Consider the following 21,318-nt stretch of genomic DNA (forward strand, 5'->3'; position numbering starts at 1 on the left):
ATTTTTACTGATTTAAGCTGGCATGTGTGTACTTATTTTTTACTTTAAAAAATCCTTTCTCTAAATGTCCATTCTTTGGTAAACCTGCTTCTCCACTCTAGGAATATGGTTAGTGGCTCAAAAATACAACTCTGAATCCTTCTAACGGCTCTTATTTGCAGCACAAAGCACAGTTTACACAGGAGCTTCAGAAGAAGTGAAACACAACAGGGTCAGTGTGCCCTTGGCCGATTGCTTCTTTGAGCCTTGGTTTCCTCACCTTCACTTTCAGCGATCGAATCAACCTCAGAAGGTCGCTGAGGACTGAAGCCCTTGTGGAGGGCTGGCACACAGCGAGACGATCTGGCCCTACTTCCCTCCTGGACACCTCGGGCTGCCTGCCTAGACCAAGGGACTTCATGTCTCCACCCTGTCTTTGCACAGGTTTCTGACTTAAGAAGCCCTGTCAGCACCTGCCAGGTTCCAACCCTGCCTCCTGGGGTCTAACAAACGATTACTTGCAGTGCAGGACAGCCTCCAGGACTCCCCTCCTCGCGTGGAGCTCTACGTCTCCGCATTTTATAAACACTTCCTAACCTGCCCCCGAGAACACTAAAGCTAAGACTGATGGCTCAGTCACCTCCGTAGTTCTTGTTGTTTAGCTGCTAAGTTGTGTCCGACTCTTTGCGACCCCATGGCCTGTACCTCACCATGCTCCTCTGTCCAGGGCATTTCCCAGGCAAGGATACTGGAGTGGGTTGTCATTTCCTTCCCCAGGGATCTTCCCAACCCAGGAGTCTCTTGCACTGGCAAGCGGATTCATTACCACTGAGCCACCTAGCAAAACTCCCAGGACAGGGAAGAAGGTCAACAGTGACTGTGGACTGCACAGAACCCACTCCCCAGCACACACGGGATTAAGAGAATCAAATGTGCAAGAGACTAAGAGCCTGGGACTGGGAATCACACATTCACAAGCCTGACAAGCATCAGACTCTTTGCGTTTTTGTCCAAGGTAGAATCTTTAAAGTCACCTTATTGCATGCAGCTAGGCCACCCTATTTACGCAAAGGAACCTGAGGAGTCATCGTGCTTGTGGTTTTAACTCATCTTCAAAGGCAGCACCCTGCTCTGGATTCGGATTGCATGCTGGCTGCATCGGACCATTTCAAAGGGCGGCGCACACTGATGTACTCTGCTGTAAGAGCAAGAGTGCCAGCTGGTGGGCCAGCCGCCGTCACTCACCTCAGCCACCTGCCGGGTCCCCACTCTGTGCTGCACCAGCCCCTCCGCATTTGTAGCCATGGTGAAGCAAGACCATTAGAGAACCTGTTTGGAAAGATGCAGCGACTTCCATCAGGTGGGCAGAAACCAGCCTCCTTGAAAAACATTAGTAATCAAAATTCTCCTCTGGTACTGTCTGGTGCAGATTTTGTCCTCAGACCACAAGCTAACCAGCTTCTTCAATCACAGGTACCAATACTGATCAGTAGAAACACTGGTCTGGGGACAAGAATCCCCCCTGGTAAACACAAAGACGAATCTGGAACTTTGCCAGGTCTCTTGGGTTGTAACAGCTTGGCTCACCTCTCAGGCAGGTGGGAGACACCTACTTGGATGGCCCCGGGTCACAGCATGCTGAATGTGAAGGCGGCTACCTGAGAAAGCTGTTAAGGTCAACTTCCAGACAGAGCCCTAGACTGCTCTCAGCAACCAAGCTTCCGTTACTAGTGGCCAAGCAGGGAGCAGAGCCCTGCCGGTGTAACACCCCTCACTGAGAAGTTAAAAAGCAGACATTAACAAAAGCAGTAAGGAGACGACATTACTGAAGTGGGCTAAGAACACGGTACCCATAAATTTATCAATTTATATTTTTAAGCCCTCTTTAAATTAGAAACACAAATAATTCAGCTTTATCTTACTAGAAAAAGTATGCCATCATTTGCCTCAAAATCGAGGAAGATCGTCTCAAGAGGCACCGTGGTGCTGGTCTCCCGGGTCAGGAGCACTGGAGTGCAGGCACCTTGATGACACTGACCCCTGGTCCTCTGGTCATGCAGCAACGCTCCCCCGAGGGCCTCTATGTGTCGGTCGCCCAGTCGTGTCCGACTCTTTGCGACCCCATGGCCTGCAGCCCGCCAGGCTCCTCTATCCATGGGATTCTCCAGGCCAGAATACTGGAGTGAGTAGCCATTCCCTTCTCCAGGGGACCTCCTGCCCTGCAGGTGGATTCTTTACCCTCTGGGCCATCAAGGAAACCCTGAGTAGTCCCTAAACCCTTTCCAATAACTCTGCCACAGTGAACCTAGGATAAAGGGACTCCACTTTGGACCCACATTCTGGACAAGGCAGACTTCACTACTGACTGCACAGGTCCATGGTTAACAGGAATCTAAAGCTCTTGTGTGACTTACTCTCAGCATTCACACACAGAACCTACACGGGCCCAGCCAGCGTGCAGCACACAAAATGCACACACAGTCCATGTGCCTGGCCCCTCCCAGGCACTGAATACTCTGCAATGCAACTGCACAGAGCACTCTCCATAGTTCTCACCTGAAGTGTTACTTTAAGCACTGATGTCGACAGAACTTTTCCACTCTGGTAGCCTTCTGTATTATACTATCCACTATTAGACAGCCGCCACTTCTATTATCGCTAATTCCCCTTCAGATTATTTTATTACCAAAATGAGCGAGAAATGGAGAATGAAGCCATGACAGACAAATAAGAGAAGAATGGCCCCGACTTCAAGGATCACTGTCCTGTAAGAGCAGGTATCACACCGGCCTTGACAATAACCCCAGGTCACCAGTGTCAGTGGATCGCCTTCACAGAACAAGATCAGGTCCAAGACAAAGGAGAAGTGCTTCCGATTATTAATTCTTTTAATAAGTAGTCAAGAATTTTAACATTTGTTTACTCCTGTTTGTTTCTACAAGAAAAACCTTTGAGAAACACTCTTGTCTCTTCCCCTATTACAGTCTGGTTCCAACTGTAATAAGAGACAGAGCAAAAAAGAATGACTTCACATGCACCAGAAATCAACCTGATAAAAACACCACTACTGCACGTGAAGCCTCTAGAGCTCTAATCTTTTTTCCTCAAAATCTTAAATAAGAGCTCTCTAAGGAATCAGATGGATAAAGACAGCAAACAGATATACTAGATTAAGAAATAAAATCTAAACAGCTACACTACAGTAAGAAATTAAGTCCAAATATGCAGCTGCGACTGTAACACTTTGAGGTGTTACGAGCATTTGTGTTGCCATCAACTGCATTTTGATGCAAGAAATACATGAACTTGAGTATTAAAAAATAGTGTTAGGGAAGTATCATTGAGTATTAGAGTAGAGAAATAACAAAGTATTAGAAAGGCATACCTTTCTACCAGGTTTCCCTAAAAGAGGTGCTTGACACCTCTTATTTGTCTATCACCTCTAAGATATGTGGTGAAAAGGATTTTACAGGTGACTGTCTGATAGTAACTCAGAAACCTTTCTGTAGTGACTCACTTTAACACTCAATTTGCAGGACTCATCCCCCTCAGCCAAGGCTCAGGGGGCCGCAAGATACTGCTAATGACTGGTGATAGCAGACATTAGGCCTCAGAGAAGCAGCAGTGAGCTGGGAAGTTCAGGAAAGCTAACCACTCTGCATATTAATCCTCTGGTGATTATATAAATGATAAGTATCTTCTACTCTGCAGCTCATCTGCTTGCTTTCTTCATGGTGTCTTTTGATGAATGAAAGTTCTTAAGTTTCATAAGGCTAAATTTTTTTTTCTTTACAGTTTGTACTTTTATTTATGAAAATTTTGTCCTATCCCAAAGTCACAAGCCTAATTTTAATATGTTTAAGTCTCTCACATTTAAGTTCTCAATCCATCTGCAAATTAACTCTTGAGTCCAGAGGTAGACAAAGGGTCCAGTGAATTTTCTTCAAATATGGATCATCAATTTTCGACCCCATTCCGGGAACAATCTGAGCTCTCCTCGCTCGTCTGCAGTGACTCCTCGGCCACACCTCGTGCTCCCGAGGACGTGGCTCGCGGGTCTCTGCTCTCCTGCACAGCTGTCCTGCCTTCCTCTGTCTACTCACCATCTGACTCTACCCCTTTACAGCTCAGGCTTGCTCTCTGTTGGGGCAGGCGGCCCCCTCCCCACCTTGCTCTCCCTTCCACGCCAACCTCTTGGTCTATAGCAAACATGCAATACCCAGAGCAACAACCTTCCTTTATATATTGGATTGACCAAAAAGTTCGTTTGAGTTTTTCCCATAAGGTGCTGTGGAAAAACCAGAATAAACTTTTTGGCCACCCCAATACTCGATGTCTTATAATTCTTGATCTGTTAGTTTTCCGCCACCAAAGAAACTACAGTCACCACCAACAGCAGCTTAGGAAGTGCTTACAAATGAACAAGGACGAATTTGCACCTCTGGAAAGGCAAGCGGAGACTAACAGAATATGAGAGAGACTGAACTATGAAAACTGCTCCCAACACTGATTTAAATCCAGAGAGACCAGGTAGGAGAGAGAGAAAATTTTAAAAACATATTCCATTTCATCATATTTGAAAAAACATGTAAAGCTGCAAACCGCATCTTATCCTCAGGTATAAACCAAAGAAGACAGAGGCTGCTTCCTGCAGGCATCACAGTGTAGTGAGAAATAAGTAAAACAGCATCCTCTAGTGAGGTCAGGAAGTGAGGGGGGACCTTTAACTTAAATGCCCTAGGAAAAAAAGACAATGTCAGGGGGTCAGGCTCCCCTCAGGGCTTGTTTTCCTGGCTACCCCAGTCACAGGTGGCCCCTGGGACACAGGGAAGGGCAAAGCCTTGGAAAGGGTATCGGGAGATGGCTACCAAGTAGGGGGTGTCTTTCAAGAAACAGCAGCTCTGGGGAGCAGTGGGTTATGTCCATGTGTACTTTGAAAAGCCATATTCACTAGAACAACATAATTCTGCATTTGAAATCTGAGAAAAAAAAAACAAACCAGAAAACCCTACTGCTTAGACACTACAGACTAGACAAAGGCCTCGGCCACAGCCTAGCTGGCAGAGCGAAGCAGCGCCATGCTGAGTAACGCACACTCGCTGCGGGGCCACCGCACCCCGGGCAGGACACTGACGCGGGCAGCTCCCGGTTCAGAAGCACAAGGCTCCAAAGGTTGGCGCTTGCCTGCTTGCCTTCTAACCCTGGAGCACCGCACCCCCCCTTTTCTCATTAATTAACCAAAGAGCAGAAAACCATGTACCCTAAGTTAAACAATAAAACCAACCTACTATGGAATACTTTCCTATGGTGGTTTTCAACTAACGAAGTTCAACTACCATCCATCCTTTTAAAGTAACTAGGCAACAAGTTGACTGCTGAGCATGAGTAACAACAACAAGAAATAAAGGAGAAAGTCCTTGTCCTTGAAGAACTTATGAAGGAAACCAGTAAGGACTGAGCAAGGTAAATGCTACAGTCCGCAGGAAGAAGCGATGGCAGCTTCACAGGAGAGAAGCCAAGACGACTGGTCTTGAAGGGAAGTGGAATGGAGCAAACGGACAGAGGGTGGGTGGGAGAGAGTTTCAGACAGACGGGCAGACCACAGGAGGACGCAGAGTCGAGGACCAGCAGGCAACCTGCGGGGGACGGCTGGAGCGCTCAAGGAGAGGGCCGGACACTGAAGGCAGCGAGAGCTACCAGAGGTGCGGCAGAGAGATGAAGTGGCCATTCATGGCTCTTCCAAAAAAAAAAAAAATCCTTCGGGGGACAGTGAGGAGGGAACAGAAAAGGACGGTCCACGGAAGGCCAGTTAGAAAGCGGTGGCCACAGACAAGGGATAGAGTCTGAACCTGAACTAGCAAGTCTTCCAGCGCACAGATGACAACAGGGCGCAGCATAAACACCATCATATGGGCCGCAGAATGGCAGAAGTGAAACTGCCACCGCCTGGCCTCATGTGGCAGGAGGTTTCAGAGCATAAACTCCTTCAAATACAAGTACATCAGTATCTCTCTCAACAACAAAGAAGAGGACACAACGGAGGCTTTAATCAACTCTTCCAGATTTACAGAAAGCATCCAGCTGACCAAACTGTGCAACCAGGGTGTCTCTGGTTTCAGCGAGGGGCTGCAGACCCCACTGCAGTGAGAGCAGGGCTCAGCCTGGGAACACCCGAACCCCAGGGCGCTGGAGAACAGCCCGGCCGTGCGCTCCCCAGGGGCAGGCTGAGAGGCCAACGTCTCCAATGACAATAAACACGTGGGACAAGGAAACCCTGTCTTCGCTGACAGCAGTGGGTGAGCCTGCCTTCCCCTTCACAAAGAACTGATTCACATCATCCTTATTTATATACGATGTGGCCCCAAATTACATAACATAAAAGATTTACTGCCTTGATATTTCCTCATCTAAACAAATATACTGGGTTCAGAGGCCCTGGCAGGCTTCTAAGCTGATCTGATACTGGACTGCGTGAGATTATCATGAAGAACAGATCTCAACCCATCCATAAAGGGCCTAATGCTGTGCCAGGCACACAGCAGGCATGCTGTGCATGGCGCTACTGCTAGCACCAATTTCAAAGTCACACGAAAGCAGCGACAAACTGTATACTAAAATGCATATTATAATCAGGAATAGGCCCCTTATTTTGACATAAGAGCCACACGAGATTTAACTACATATGTATATGTATTATATGCTCATACCATATTTATAATTCACTTGAATTAAACTGCACATCTGAAAAATGAAACGGCTGAATTAGGATAAATCTCACAAATATTTGAAAATAAACCAACACCAACAACTGTTTGCAAAATACTACTACTGCTATAATATAGAACTTCTTGCCTGGGAAATCCCAGGGGCAGAGGAGCCTGATGGGCTCCAGTCCATGGGGTCGCAGGAGCCGGACACGACGTAGTGACTAAACAACAACAGGGCCTCTAGACAGGCAGTGAGGTGTGCAGTCTAAGTTTTATTATGCTGTGCCTGTCAGAAGTCTCTCTGGACTCATGAGAAAATAAAAGCAAAACTATAAATAGAAAACACCTGAGAACTTAAAAAATGAGAGATACACAGCTCAAGACTTGAAATCACAGATCGACCCAAAGGCAAGAAACAGATCAAGTGACAGATTCAGTGAGTGCCCGTCACAAAGAAGATGCCACGAGGACCCCGGCAGGGCCAAGCTGAGGCACAGAGCCTGTTGTCAGAAAGAGACTCAAAGATGACTTAGCTTTGGGGCCGGGTGATTTCCTGTGCCCACAGGAAACTTGCTTCTTCCCTGTTCCAAGTCTGGGGTCCAGGAAAGGACAGTGGAGGTGCGTGGGGGCTGGGGAGGTGGGTGAGCAGGGACTAGCGGGGAAGAAGAGCGGCTCTCACCTCTGTGGAGTCCCAGCGATCAGAGCAATGCTACAGGTCCCCATGTGGAGACCTGTCCCGAGACGCCACTGCACACTGGGGGGGTCTCCCCAGTTTACCAAGGGCCCAAGGGCAAGGACGAAATGCACGCTCCCTGTTTCTATGAGTGTGGCCCAACACGAGACGGGAGGAAAGCAGGACAGCTTTTCGGAGCACCTACTATATGCTTGATATCACTGCTGCTGCTGCTAAGTCACTTCAGTCGTGTCCGACTCTGTGCGACCCCACAGACGACAGCCCACCAGGCTCCCCCGTCCCTGGGACTTTCCAGGCGAGAACACTGGAGTGGGTGGCCATTTCCTTCTCCAATGCATGAAAGTGAAAGCGAAGTCACAGTAGGCAGCATTTAATCCTGAAATCCATTCTCTCTGAGTAGGTGCGACATTATTAGCTCCACCAATGCAGACAGAGGAGGGAAAGGGAGACTCAGCTTAGCCAACTTGTTCCAAGCCCCCTAGTCGGAAAAAAGGTACCTGGGGTTCTAACTCAGGCTTCTCTGACTCTAAAACCACAACCTTCCCTCTGCACCCGACTGCCCTTCAAAATAGTTTCCTGAAAGACGAAGTCAACAGAAGAGAATTATAAAGAGTGACAGGAGAGCAGCTAATCTTCCCAAGGAGCAAATGGCTCACACCAGTACGCTAGATCTTTAGGAACTTATTTATGTAACCACTAATTCCTAAATAGGGCTTCCCTTAGAGCGCAGTCAGTAAAGCATCTGCCTGCAGTGCAGGAGACCCGGGGTTCAATCCCTGGGTTGGGAAGATCCCCTGGAGAAGGAAACGGCCACCCACTCCAGTATCCTCACCTGGAAAATCTCATGGACAGAGGAGCCTGGTGGGCTGCAGTCCATGGGGTCGCAAAGAGTCGCGCACCACTGAGCGACTAATTCCTAAATATGTGATTGTGATTTCTGACCTAGCTCCACCCAGACAGCAACACGACAGTTCCTTTGGAACTTGAACACACTTTCTCCTTACACATTTTACCAACATAATAATCATACTGATTAAAACAGCAGGGGTAATTTTACAATCTTTAACGTAAAAATTTTTCTACTGAAGCCGAACATGCAGACACAAAAGTGCACACAAATCATAATGCCGCAGCTCCCTGCATTTCAGTGAACACACACACACACTGCACTGCCCTCAGAGCGCCCCCGGCACCTGAAAGGCGCCCCTCTCGCCTCAGAGCACCAGCTCCCCTGCTGCCCTGCCCTCCACGCTTGTCTCTCAGCCGTGTGTTAGTGTGGCCTCCTGTGTCTGGCTTCTCTGCTCATGGTGATAACTGCGAGGAGCGGCGCGTCTTCACTGCCGTGCAGTGTTCCAGCATGTGACTCTGGCACTATTTACTCATCCATTCTACAGCTGATGAGCGTTTAGATGATTCTAGTTTGGAGTGCTAATGACTGGCGTTCCTCTGAGCACTCCTGCACAGAAGGTCCCCAGCTTAAGGTGGAATAACTTAGGATTTTCCAACTTTACCATGGTGTGAAAGGGATACGCATTCAGTAGAAACTGCGCTTGGATTTGTGAATTCTGAACTCTTCCCAGGCTAGCAGTATACTGTTATGATCCTCTCATGATGCCAGGCAGCGGCAGCTACCTCCCAGTCAGTCACATGATCTACTGTTACAACTATTACTGTGACAGGTAAACAATTAAACTGTTGAAAAGTATTCTGCTTCTCACTCTTAGTATAGTAGTCAATGAATTACTGGAGATATTCAGTAATTATAAAATAGACTTACATTACACGATTTTGCCCAACTGCAGGCTAATGTCACTGTTCTGAGCATATTTAAGGTAAACAAGGCTAAGCTTCAGTCTTTGGTAGGTTAGGTGTATCAAGCGCATTTTTCTGTATATTTTCAACTTATGAATAAACCCATCATAAATCAAGGAACATCTGTATGTGCCTTCTGATGCAATGCATCTTTTCTTCACTTGAAAATTTTCCTACTTTAAAAAACTATCTTTTATCTCTTCAGAAAAGAGACGTTATAAATTTAGAACTTCCCTGACGGCCAGTGTTGAGACTCTGCCTGTCAGTGCAGCGGACATGAGTTTGGTCCTGAGTATAGGAAGACCCCACACGCTGCGCAGCAACTAAGCCAAGTGCCCCAACTACTGAGCCAGCACTCTAGTGCCTGGTAGCTGCAACTACTGAAGCCTGTGCACCTAGGGCCCGCGCTCCCCAGCAAGAGAAGCCGCTGCAAGGAAAAGGCCACACACCCGAGCGTAGCCCTCACCTTGCTGCAATTAGAGGAAGCCCACGCACAGTAACAGAGACTCAGTGCAGCCAAAAATAATAAATTCTTTAAAAATTTAAGTTTTAAAAAATCTGTACTGTAAAGCCTTTGACTATGTGGATCACAACAAACTGTGGAAAATTCTGAAAGAGATGGGAATACCAGACCACCTGACCTGCCTCCTGAGACATCTGTATGCAGGTCAGGAAGCAACCGTTAGAACTGGGCATAGAACAACAGACTGGTTCCAAATCGGGAAAGGGCTACGTCAAGGCTCTATATTGTCACCTTGCTTATTTAACTTCTGTGCAGAGTACATCATGAGAAACGCTGGGCAGGATGAAGCACAAGCTGGAATCAAGATTGCCAGGAGAAATATCAATAACCTCAGATATACAGATGACACCAACCTTACGGCAGAAAGTGAAGAGAAACTAAAAAGCCTCTTGATGAGAGTCAAATAGGAGAGAGAAAAAGTTGGCTTAAAGCTCAACATTCAGAAAACGAAGATCATGGCATCTGGTCCCATAACTTCATGGGAAATAGATGGGGAACAGTGGAAACAGTGTCAGACTATTTTGGGGGGCTCCAAAATCACTGCAGATGGTGATTGCAGCCATGAAATTAAAGGATTCTTACTCCTTGGAAGAAAAGTTATGACCAACCTAGATAGCATATTAAAAAGCAGTGACATTACTTTGCCGACAAAGGTCCGTCTAATCAAGGCTATGGTTTCTCCAGTAGTGGTGTATGGATATGAGAGTTGGACCCTAAAGAAAGCTGAGTGCTGAAGAATTGATGCTTTTGAACTCTGGTGTTGGAGAAGACTCTTGAGAGTCCCTTGGACTGCAAGGAGATCCAACCAGTTCATCCTAAAGGAGATCAGTCCTGAGTATTCATTGGAAAGACTGATGTTGAAGCTGAAACTCCAATACTCTGGCCACCTGATGTGAAGAGCTGACTCACTGGAAAAGACCCTGAAGCTGGGAAAGATTGAGGGCGGGAGGAGAAGGCGAAGACAGAGGATGAGATGGTTGCATGGCATCACTGACTCAATGGACATGAGTTTGAGTAAACTCTGGGAGTTGGTGATGGACAGGGAGGCCTGGTGTGCTGCGGTCCATGGGGTCACAAAGAACTGGACATGACTGAGCGACTGAACTGATGAACATATTCTTTTCAGCAAAAGGCTGACATGCACTTTGAGACATCTGCTTTTAACCTTGGTAAAGGTGATTTTTCAATAATTCTAGGCTTGTTCACAAACCAGCCTAGTAAAAGGGTGCATCATTCCAGAAGCGATGGAGCAGGGGTGAGAGGCAATGAGGGCACTGCAAACGTCATTTCTAGAATGTTCGACAGACACTACACAATCAGATGCACTGTATAATAAACACGGAAACACATCCTGAAGCCTGATGGAATTAACTTCCTAAGAGCCATTCAGGTGGCTCTTAAAAATGTCAGGTGGCGCCCAGGAAAACCATGCCGCCTTAGCTCTGCTCTCTGGCCCACCAACCTCTCACTTCTCTCCCCGCTCTTTGGAAACCACTCACCCCGTTTTCCACAATCCAAGCAGGAGAGAATGATAGCCTCTTCTATCGCTGGCATGAAATTCCTCGCTAATGACTTCATTAACACTTTAAGGAATTCGAGTCTTCAGTGTTACCTGTCCATAATATCAGAATAAAAGGTTTCACCTCCTTTTATGGGCTTTTGTTGTCGTGTACTCAGTCACGTTCAACTCTTTTGCAACCCCATGGACTGTAGTCTGCCAGGCTTCTCTGTCCATGGGATTTCCCAGGCAAGAATAAATGGAGTGGGTTGCCAATTCCTCCTTCAGGGACTGAACCCACACTGCCTGGCCTGGCAGACGAGTTCTTTACCACTGACAGCCACCAGGGAAGCCCTCCTATTATGGACTTCAAGGCCTCTTATTACAGTGGAGCAGGTAATTTTTATTGTCCCTAAAAATCACACTTTGCTTCAGGCTGGCTGCCATGATTACAGGCTCCCTGGAGCCCGTGGGTAATCAGAAAGATACCTGAGTATCTGAACCAGTCTCTTCCTTTCCCATCCTAATCCCCTCCCACCCCTCTGCTCCCAGACCCCAGATGCTCGGGTAGAAAGCTGCTCTTTCTGTCCCCTAAGAGTGTCCTTCGCCAATGACCTAATCTGGGCTTTCAAGTCCTCTATCCACTCCCCCACCATGACTGTGGCTATACTAGCTGCGTGTTCCCAGGGAGACTTGCCTTTCGGTACAGAGTCCCTGCTGCTTAAACTCAAGCACTCAGGATACCTGAAGAAAGGATGGAAAGCAGGAAGCAGCTGTCCCTGACAAGGGCTATGGGGAGAGAATGGCAGGGTGGGACAGTCACAAAGAGAATCTCATCCCCCAGGCCGAGTAGGCTGAGGCAAAAGAAACTCCAACAGGTAAGGAAGAGCCTATCTTTTCAATGCGTGACAGATGCGGTTAAAAATGATAATCACACCTGGAGGAAAAAAGTCTACATTAACTTAAAGATGATAATCACACCTGGAGGAAAAAAGTCTACATTAACTTTCCCGGAAGGTAACGGGCAACAAAGGGACGAGAAGAAACTAACCTCTGACGGAGGACTTCCACAGCCAGTGGGAGGCTAGCCTTGACAAGCCTTAGCTCGGATCCTTCCCGGGCTTTTCCCATGCAGTACTGTTCAAGGGGGACTAGCCTCTGCTCCACGGATGCTCTGGGACTAAAGGAGCACACGGCTCAAAAGAAAAAGGACGCAAGGGTAAAAATCCCAAGTGAGAGTCCTCGAAAGGTGGAGACAGTCGGGGAGCGAGACACACGGGCCGGGGCTCAGCGCCGAGGCTGCAGGGGGCGGGACCGCATGGGCAGCCGCGCTCTCTGTGCCGCCTCCCGGAGCAGGAGGCCCCTGCTTCCCGACCCCAGTCTCAGGGTTGGCTCCCCGCCTCCCCAGCTCACAAGCGGGGAATCTCCCCACTTACAGCTCCAGAGACAGGAGTAACTTGACTTCTTGGAGATAATCACTAAAACTTCCCAGAAGCCCTTATAAACTGGGGTTATCACAAAGCTTTTCCTCTTTCTGAAAGGCATGTTTATGACAACAAAACTTGAAGGCCACGGTAGATAAAACTGCTAAAAGCAACAAATAATTTAATGATATAATACATACATATATATATATAAAAAAAGATAGATATATTTAGCTTTTCCACTCAACTATGAGTTCTTCGGTTACCCTAAGGAGTTCAAGGAATCAAAAGTGCTGGATTGAAAAATAATACCAAAAAATTCTTCAACAGGACAGAAAAAAAATTCCAAAAACATGTGATTAAATAAAAGGGTGACTGTTTAAAAAATATTGTAACATTTGCAAAATCTGTATTATGTAAAATAAGTCAACAGAAATGTTCCATTTACCAGCCTCTTAAGCAGAAGCTTGATATCTCTGACAAATCCGCCTGTGACGATGGTAAAGCAACTACAAAGTCATTTTCAGTAACTCTATTGCATGGCTCATCTTTGAAAAGGTAACTATTTTACATCAGTGGCTACAGAGACTGAATTCCCAACTCTCTGCAAGCTCACCAAGTCTTCCTCTTCGTCCTTTGATCCTCAGTGATAGGCTAAGACCAGCATTTTTTATTTCAAGAAAAATCACACTGGTGCCTTAATCCTCCAGTTAAAGTAAATGGCATGAATATATATGCTGTTTATTAGAGTTCCATTCACACTAACTTTCACGTAGTTTACTTACAATTATCTATTTCTTATCTCAAAAAAATAATAAGCCATAAATCAACACATTAGGTAGGTAAAAAAGGATTCCTCTCCGGTTTCTTACACATATTATGGACTTCCCAGGTGGCACAGGGGTAAAGAATCTGCCTGCCAATTCAGGAGACAAGAGACGTGGGTTCAATCCCTGGATCGGGAAGACCCCCTGGAATAGAAAACCACAACCCACTCCCATATTCCTGCCTGAGAAATCCCACGGACAGAGGAGCCTGGGGGGCTACGCCCACAGGCAAAAAGCTGCACACGACTGATGCACGCAGTGTCTGCAGACAGTGCCACACTCTGAGAACCCACTTCCTAACTCACCCAAGTACTGTGACAGGTGTTTATCTTACTGCTGACACTGCTGCTTAACTGTTGAACAAGCCCACATAAAAAGACACCAGTAATGAGCAGCCGCTTAGTTATCTGAGATCAAAATTATCAACAATTCAATCACTCAACAAGTAGTCACTGGGCCACTCTGCTAAGTGCTGGAAATACAATGATGCGGAAAATTATTCCTGCTCTCATAAGGTAAAACGAAGAGGTATCCATCAAATGATGACATTACGGAGTGTAATTATGCAGTGAGAGAAATATTATGAAGGAAAAAAACACAGTGTAAATAAAGAAAAAGGAGTTGATCTAGACTGGTATGGGGGATCAAAGAGGGACTCCCTAAGGAAGTGAGGCTTAGGCTGACATCTGCAGGACTTGGCGGGGAGGCAGGGGGAGCAACAGCAAACGAGGGTTTTAAGGAAGAGGGAACAGCATCTGAAAAAGCCTGGGGTAAAGGTAAGCCACACCTTCAAGGAAGCTGAAAGCAGGCCGGTGTGTCTCGTGCACAAGGAGCTCGGAATACAGGGATAAGAAAATGATGAAAAGTCTTAGAAACGTCTGAAAATAGGGAGGAGGAAAAGGACTTCTAGCATTATGTCCTGGGAGGGCTTGAGGACTATAATGCCTGCAAGAGAATTTCATAAATTGTAAAGCACTGCACAATTTCGTTAATAGTATGAGTCCCACACTTCTCTTTCTAAATACACTTCTGGCCTGGACACCAAGTGATCAGCTGAAAGCATAAGAGCCAAAATTAGTTCCCCAGAGTTCTAATCCAGTTTTGCCCTACACCACATTGTCTAAAAATGTCACTGTTTGCCTCACTTAACCAGTTCAATGTCTTTTCCAGACAGCTAGTTCTTCACGACAATAACTCAAACTGTGAGCATTTACTACACACTTTTCTAAGCTCCTTATTTACATTTAACTCATTTAATCCTGAATTCTAGAAGGAAAGTTCTATTCACTGTCCAGATGAAGACACTGAGGCTCAAAAAAGTTAAAGAACTTACCCAAAGTCACAGGGCTAGTAAATACTGGCACTGTTAACCACAAGACTAGCTTCTGCCTACAACTTACGTGTGTAGGTATGTATGTACAGAGATATACTGAGGGAAGAGGGAGTGAACAGAACGCAAGTGTTTGGAATTACAATCACATACTTGACACCCACCAATGAATCATCTAGCACCTGGGTAATAGTGGGGCTCAGCAAGAATCTGAGGAACTGAAGGGATGACAAAGGATTTTAATGTGGAAGTAAAGTGACTTTCCGGAGAAAGCAATGGCACCCCACTCCAGCACTCTTGCCTAGAGAATCCCAGGGATGGGGGAGCCTGGTGGGCTGCCGTCTATGGGGTCGCACAGTTGGAGACGACTGAAGCGACTTGGCAGCGGCAGCAGCAAACTGATTTTCTGATGCTTTCCCACCAAGTCATGTATTCAACAGCTATGCATTTCATGGCTTTATTTTCCTTGACTCTTGTTGATTATTCTTCTCCGTTACCTTTATCATATTTCACAAGACTTCAGCTCGGAGGTAGAGGCGGGGGAAACGGATGGAGCAATGAACTAGCGGAGAGCCTCACTGCACACCAAATGCCCTCCTTCCTGGGGCTCTGCACTGGCCCTTTTCTCTCACGCTATTCCTTCCGTGGTTTCTTCTACTGAATCACCTTCTCACAAAGGCCTTCCCTGACCACTCAATGGCAGTTTTCTCAGGCCTGCAACACATCACCCCACACCTCCAATTCTAGGAGAGCAGGGGCCTGGTCTACCTGTTTCTCTGAATGTATTCCAGGACCCTGGGCTGAGCGAATACATATTTAACCAACGAATGAAAAGACAATACTCCGGATTCCCCTCTGTTGTCTGAAGCCCTCCATACCCGTAAGCTTTCCACTCCAGGTGACTCCACACTCCATTTTCAACAATAACAACACTTCTGCAGGACTCGAGGTTTGCAAAGTAGCCTGGACTCCATTTTCTGAGTTGAGCACCTCACACGAGCTGAGAAGGGAGGTCCGGCCTGCTAAGAACGCCCATCCTCCCATTTTAGGGTCGATGAAATTGAGCCTCAGGAAGGGGATTCGCCCGCAGCCGCGCCGACAACACGGGCAGGAGCCCTAAGAGGTATCGATTCCACAACGCCCTATCCCACGAGCCGACGGCCCTGGGTTCAGGATGCTTCATCACCTTTATTACTATTGTTCAGCAGCACTCACTCCGGACGCGCACCAGGCGGAGGGCGCGCCCCAGCCCTCGCCGCGTCCCCGCGCGTCCCACGCGCCCCCGGCCGCGCCCCGCCCCCAGGCCCCGCCCCCAAGCCCCCACGCCGCGCCCGGGTCTCTGCTCCCGCCCCGCCAAGGGCGCCCGCGCCGCGCGGGGACCACCCCCTGCCAGCAAAGCCCAATCAGCAGATGCCCAGGGGGCGGGGCCGCGAGGCCCCGGCCCTCCTATCTGGGCGCCAATTGACCCCCTCAGCTGTCACTCATAAGGTCGCACCCGCACACCCGCCTTCCTCCCTTTCCTCCAACCCTCCCCTTCAGGGGAAAAAAAAAAAAACCGAAACGGCGGTTGGGCCACGGCGGTCGCCAACGGCGGGCGGGAAGCGGAGGAGAGAGGAGCCGGGGAGTGAGGGAAGGAGGGCTCTGGGAGGAGCAGGCGATGAAGGAGGAGGAGGAGGGGAGCCCGGCCCAGCCGGAGCCGTCGCCGCCGAGGACAAAATGGCGACGCTGGCGGAGGGCCAACTGTGAGGCGGGGCCGCGGTGTCCCCCCTCCGCCCCCACCCTCGCGCCGGCCGGGCCGGTCAGGGGGAGCCCGCTCGCCTCGCCGGCCGCGGGCGGGGAGGGGAGGGGAGCGGCCCGGCCCACTATGCAAAGCGGCCGGCGCCACCGCCCCGTGGCAAAGGTAAAAGGGTCGGGTTCAGCCGCCGCCGCCGCGGCGCCTCCATGTCCGCGCGCCAGGCCCGCCCCCTCCGCCGCCGGCCCGAGCCCGCCCCGGCCCTTTTTTTTTTTTCCCTTCAATTTTTACCTCAGGATTTGGCGCCAAAGCGGCCTCGAAGCAGGTCCCGTGTCTGCGGCGGGTCGGCCCCCGGCGCGGAGGGCAGGGCGCGGGGGGGAGGCCGGCTTCCCGGCGTCGGCGTTTGGCGGGAGCCCCCGGGCCGCTTAGGCTCGCGGGGCAGCTGGCGAGAGACGGGACGCCGAGGTGGGAGCTGGACGGCGGGGGCGGGCCCGGAGGCGCCGCCGGGGTCGCGGGAAAGGAGGGGTTTGTTATTGTTTTTGTCAGTGAAAGGTCAGAGTTCGTGACCCCGGTGCCGCCGCCGCCGCCGCCGCCCGCGCGCTGGGAGGAGGAGGGCGAATGTTCTTCTTCCTCTTCCCAGCGCCAGCCTCGTCGCGGCCGCGGGGGGCGGGCGAGCACGCGATTGGCTGAGGCGCGCGCGCGCGCCGGAACGCGCCGGCCGCGCCGCTCCGGCAGGCCCCTCCGCGGCCGCGGCCCGGGCGGCGGCTCCGGTGTCCGCCGGGGTCTCCGCCCGGGCTCGGCCGCGCCGCCATACGGCCACCGCGGAGCTTAAACGCCGAGGTCGTCGGGGCGTGGGGTTGGCTGGGCGTTGTCAAAGGCCGGGAACGCCGGCCTCCCCGTTATTCCGAGTGGCCCGCCCGCGAGCTCCTCGAGGCCGGGTGGGGACCGTGTTCTCGCCGTAACGTCCCCCACCCGGGCCTCCGCCGAGCCCAGCCGAAGCCTCTGTGCTTGTGGACTGAAGAAGTGATGGCGGCGGAGCGCCCGAAGGGCGGAAGTGGGTGGTTTGTTGGGTGGGCGTTGACCGGTTCGTGCCCTCGGTCCCGATGATCCGAGGATGCACCAGCTTCTGGGAGTATCAGGTAACGTGTTGAAGCCCTCCCAAGCCTGTCACTGTCTTTTCTGGAATATATGCCCCAAGTCTTACGTCCAGAGTCTCCTCGCGATTAGAAACTGAACAACAGTGCTTCCGTTCAGTTCAGTCGCTCAGTCTTGTCCGACTCTTGGCGACCCCATGGACTGCAGCACGCCAGGCCTCCGTGTCCATCACCAACTCCCGGAGCTTGCTCAAACTCATGTCCATCGAGTCGGTGATGCCATCCAACCGTCTCATCCTCTGCCGTCCCTTGTCCTGCCTTCAGTCTTTCCCAGCATCGGGGTCTTTCCCGTGAGTCAGTTCTCATCAGGTGGCCAAAGGATTGGAGCTTCAGCTTCAGCATCAATCAGTCCTACCAATGAAGTGCAACAATGCTTAAGTGTATACAAAGAAACTCCTTGTAGAGTTGCTTACGTATACAAATACAGTTGCTCCTCTTGATCCTATGAATCTTGGGTTGTAGATATTCCCTAGAAATTTCTCTCTCATAGTGATGGTTTTACTTGCTTTGCATGGTGCAGACTGCCGTTTTATTTGGGACGCCCTGAGCTGCATAGGCCAGACCGCTTGATGACCGTGCTTTTCGATAGGCCTAAGATCCGCTGCTAATTGATTTTTTTTCTGAACTTTTCTTGTTTATTATTAATAAATTCTTACTCGAAGATGGATGATTTAACCCTTTTCTTTTTTTAACCAGTAGCCATTTAGCTTTTATCAGTGTGACCTCAACTTTGAGTATTTTTTCCATAATCTTGTAATATTTTTATTTGATAGGAAATGCTTTAACACACCCATTTTCCTTGTTTTCACCTCTCAAGGAAGAGGAAGGTGAGAACCAGAAAGGTCAAATGATATGCCTAAGGGAACACAGTGTCTTGATAAATCCTTGTAAACATGTACTGCTTTGTAATTGTGTACTTTCCTCCCCCCAAATTAGGTTTTCAATGTTGTATACCACTTCTAGCTATAGCTTTAAAATAAATGCATTGAGGTTTTTTGTGGGTTCTTTTTTTGGGGGGGCAAACAGAACTGTACTAGATTTTGAAATGAATACTAAACAATAATGTTTCTCTGATGGCTTATGATTTTCTCCATTTAATACTCGCAGTTCTGTGAACAAGCCACTGTTATTTCATTTTACCTGAGGTGAAAGAACTGATGCCCAGAAAAGTGACCTCTCTGGTGCTACAGGTGCAGAAAGTGAAGCCAAATCTCCGATACAGTCCTTTTGAACTTTTCTGTTGTAAGCCATGCCACATCGGTTTGCTCTGTTTGTAGTAGTGGTCAGTAAATTGCCGGTTAAAACTTTGGTTAATGTTGATATTAACAGTAAGAGCAGGACCTTCCTGGAGGTCCAGTGGTTAAGACTTGGCTTTCCAATGCAAGGAAGACGAGGCCTGGTCCAGGAGCTAAGATCCCACATGCCTTGTGGGCAAACAAACAGAAGCAATATTGTAACAAATTCAATAAAGACTTTTTAAAAAACGTAATAATAGCAAGCCTTCATAATCCTGAGCACTTTTCTGCCTCAGGAAACAGAAGCACGTGGACACGCACTGGCAGACCGCTGTCACAGTATCAGCAGGTGACAGGCCTCTGCAAACTGAGGTGGGCACTGCCATTTTTTTGCTCCACTGTGTGTTGGGCAGAAGTTTTTAGTGGTAACTGTTAAGTGACTTTGTAACGCTTGATGGATTTTATAATAACAAAAATACACATGTTGTGTTACACTAGCTGTACTTTTTTTTTTTTACTATTAATAGGAAGTATCCACACTGCATTGACAGTTACTTTGAAAGTTGTTTTATCGACCTTTAAAGTATTCTTGGTTGGGGAGCGCACTTCAGAACTTCCAGGCGCATGCTGGGTCCGAAAGCTCTGGGTGGGGCCTGGCATGAGCATGTCTACTGGGCATCCCAGGTCGTTCTGATGCACGCCACGGGCTCGGATCACTGAGCGAACTCCAAAAACGTGTGGCAAAAAGAAAACGTCTCGTTCAAGAATTTCTTTTAACTTCTTGACTGCCTGAAGACTATTGATTCACCGAAGCACTGGGAATGATCTCTCTGGCAGTACCCAGCACTTGTATCTGCATTGCCTCAGCACCTACCCACACTGAGCCTGTACTGAAATGTGCCTTGTCCTTATCTCAGCCCTCAGCACAGTACCTAGTACACAGTGGGTATGAAGTGGGCACCTAGTGAATGCTTTTCCCAGCAACAGTGTATGATGAACAGTGTGGGTATCATCAGCTCGTTTTTACAGATGAACTCAAGTGAAAACATGGTTTAGTTGGACTTCTGGAGCTGGCCTGTGAGCCCGGGCCTTCTAGCTCCCTACACAGAGCTTGTGAATGAGATCCAGGCATTCCCTCCTCGGCCTCTGTGGTCCTCGGGACAGGTCTTTTTCCCCACAGCACTTAAACAGGTCTGTTCTGCAGTCATTAACTGAGAACAGGAAGTAGATCACGCAGTTTTCATTTTGTACCTGAGTACATGTTTTTTGCCATCCAAGCTTATCTGTGTTTAAATGATAAGTGTTAATGAAAATCAAGTTTTAAATAATAGTTGTAGACATGCTAAGTTTTTCAAATTACTATTATCAAGTAGAGTTTCTTTTTACCTAAAAGGTATGGCTTTTGTGATAGTGTAAATAATGGTTTTTCCTTTTTATTTCCATAGACTAGGAAGACTGAATGATTACCTTCATAAGTACTTATGTACATCTTTGTATCATTTTTCTGTAATGGCTTGTTATTGTATATAGTATTTGTGACACTTCTGTCATTTATATAATTATGACATGTTTGTAAAATAAACTTTTAAACCTCACATAATTGTTACTAGCCTTTTAAAAAAAAAATAACTTGGAATATGAATAGATGTAATCACTGAATACCAGGTTGCACATTCCTTATTCTTACACATTATCCTGTTTAATCTTCACAATAACCCTTTGAAGTAGATGGTATTTTTTCTTATTTTGTTCACAACTGAAGAGGCAGAAAACCTTTAACAGAGGGAGAATAACATCTGCAAAGTCACCTGGCTGGCATATGCTGGGACATTCATCGGTAGTGATTTCTGCTAAGTTATATATATATTTTGGTCATGCTGCCCAGCTTGAGGGATCTTAGTTTCCAAACCAGTACTGAGCCCACGCACTGGGCAGTGAAAGCCTAGCCACTGAGAATGGTTGGGGCCGCTAGGGAATTCCTTCTGCTTCGTCTCTTCTGTCCTGGAGGACTTCGAAAAGAAGGAAACCTTTCTCTTCTACCCACCTCTGTGATTCTGTCACAGCCGAGCTTTGTCACGGTAGAAGCTTACTTGGGGAAGTCTCAGCTTCTGTATCAGTGGCCCTTGTTCTTCCCAGGTAGAGGAAGCCCGGTGCTGTGGTGGATGGATGGTTCTGGAACATAGGAACACTGCATGAGTGGGTCCCCGGCCGCTCTGGAATGGCTTTTACTGAGTCATGACTCTAAGGGTTTTTGTTGTTTCTATTTGGTTTTTTGGCCACTCTGAGCAGCATGACCAGGGATATTAAATCCCTGGTCGGGGAAGTGCCAACTCTTTGGTTTCTGCCCCCTGGATCCTATGCCTTAATAAGCTGTACTTGGTTCACATTATCTTGAAAACATAA

General features: G+C 48.3%; 1 protein-coding gene across 7 annotated transcripts in view; it reads right to left on the minus strand.

Moving 5' to 3' along the window:
- NR2C2 (nuclear receptor subfamily 2 group C member 2) overlaps positions 1-17,198 on the minus strand; it is a 113,859-nt gene extending 96,661 nt beyond the window's left edge. For 3 of the 7 annotated variants that reach the window (XR_001919994.1, XM_018067060.1, XM_018067065.1), the window contains exons 1-2: positions 16,818-16,925; positions 1,225-1,308 (exon numbers count right to left, since the gene is read on the minus strand). Coding sequence is in view for 3 of the 7 variants with exons in the window: in XM_018067060.1 (XP_017922549.1) it covers positions 1,225-1,284 (60 nt within the window). In the remaining 4 variants the exon portion in view is untranslated. Of the gene's footprint in view, positions 1-1,224; positions 1,309-15,672; positions 16,057-16,817 lie in introns of those variants that run through there. The other 4 variants (XM_018067061.1, XM_018067064.1, XM_018067063.1 and 1 more) reach the window with 4 other exon arrangements.

Source organism: Capra hircus, chromosome 22, assembly GCF_001704415.2.
Source record: "Capra hircus breed San Clemente chromosome 22, ASM170441v1, whole genome shotgun sequence".
NCBI lineage: Eukaryota > Metazoa > Chordata > Mammalia > Artiodactyla > Bovidae > Capra > Capra hircus.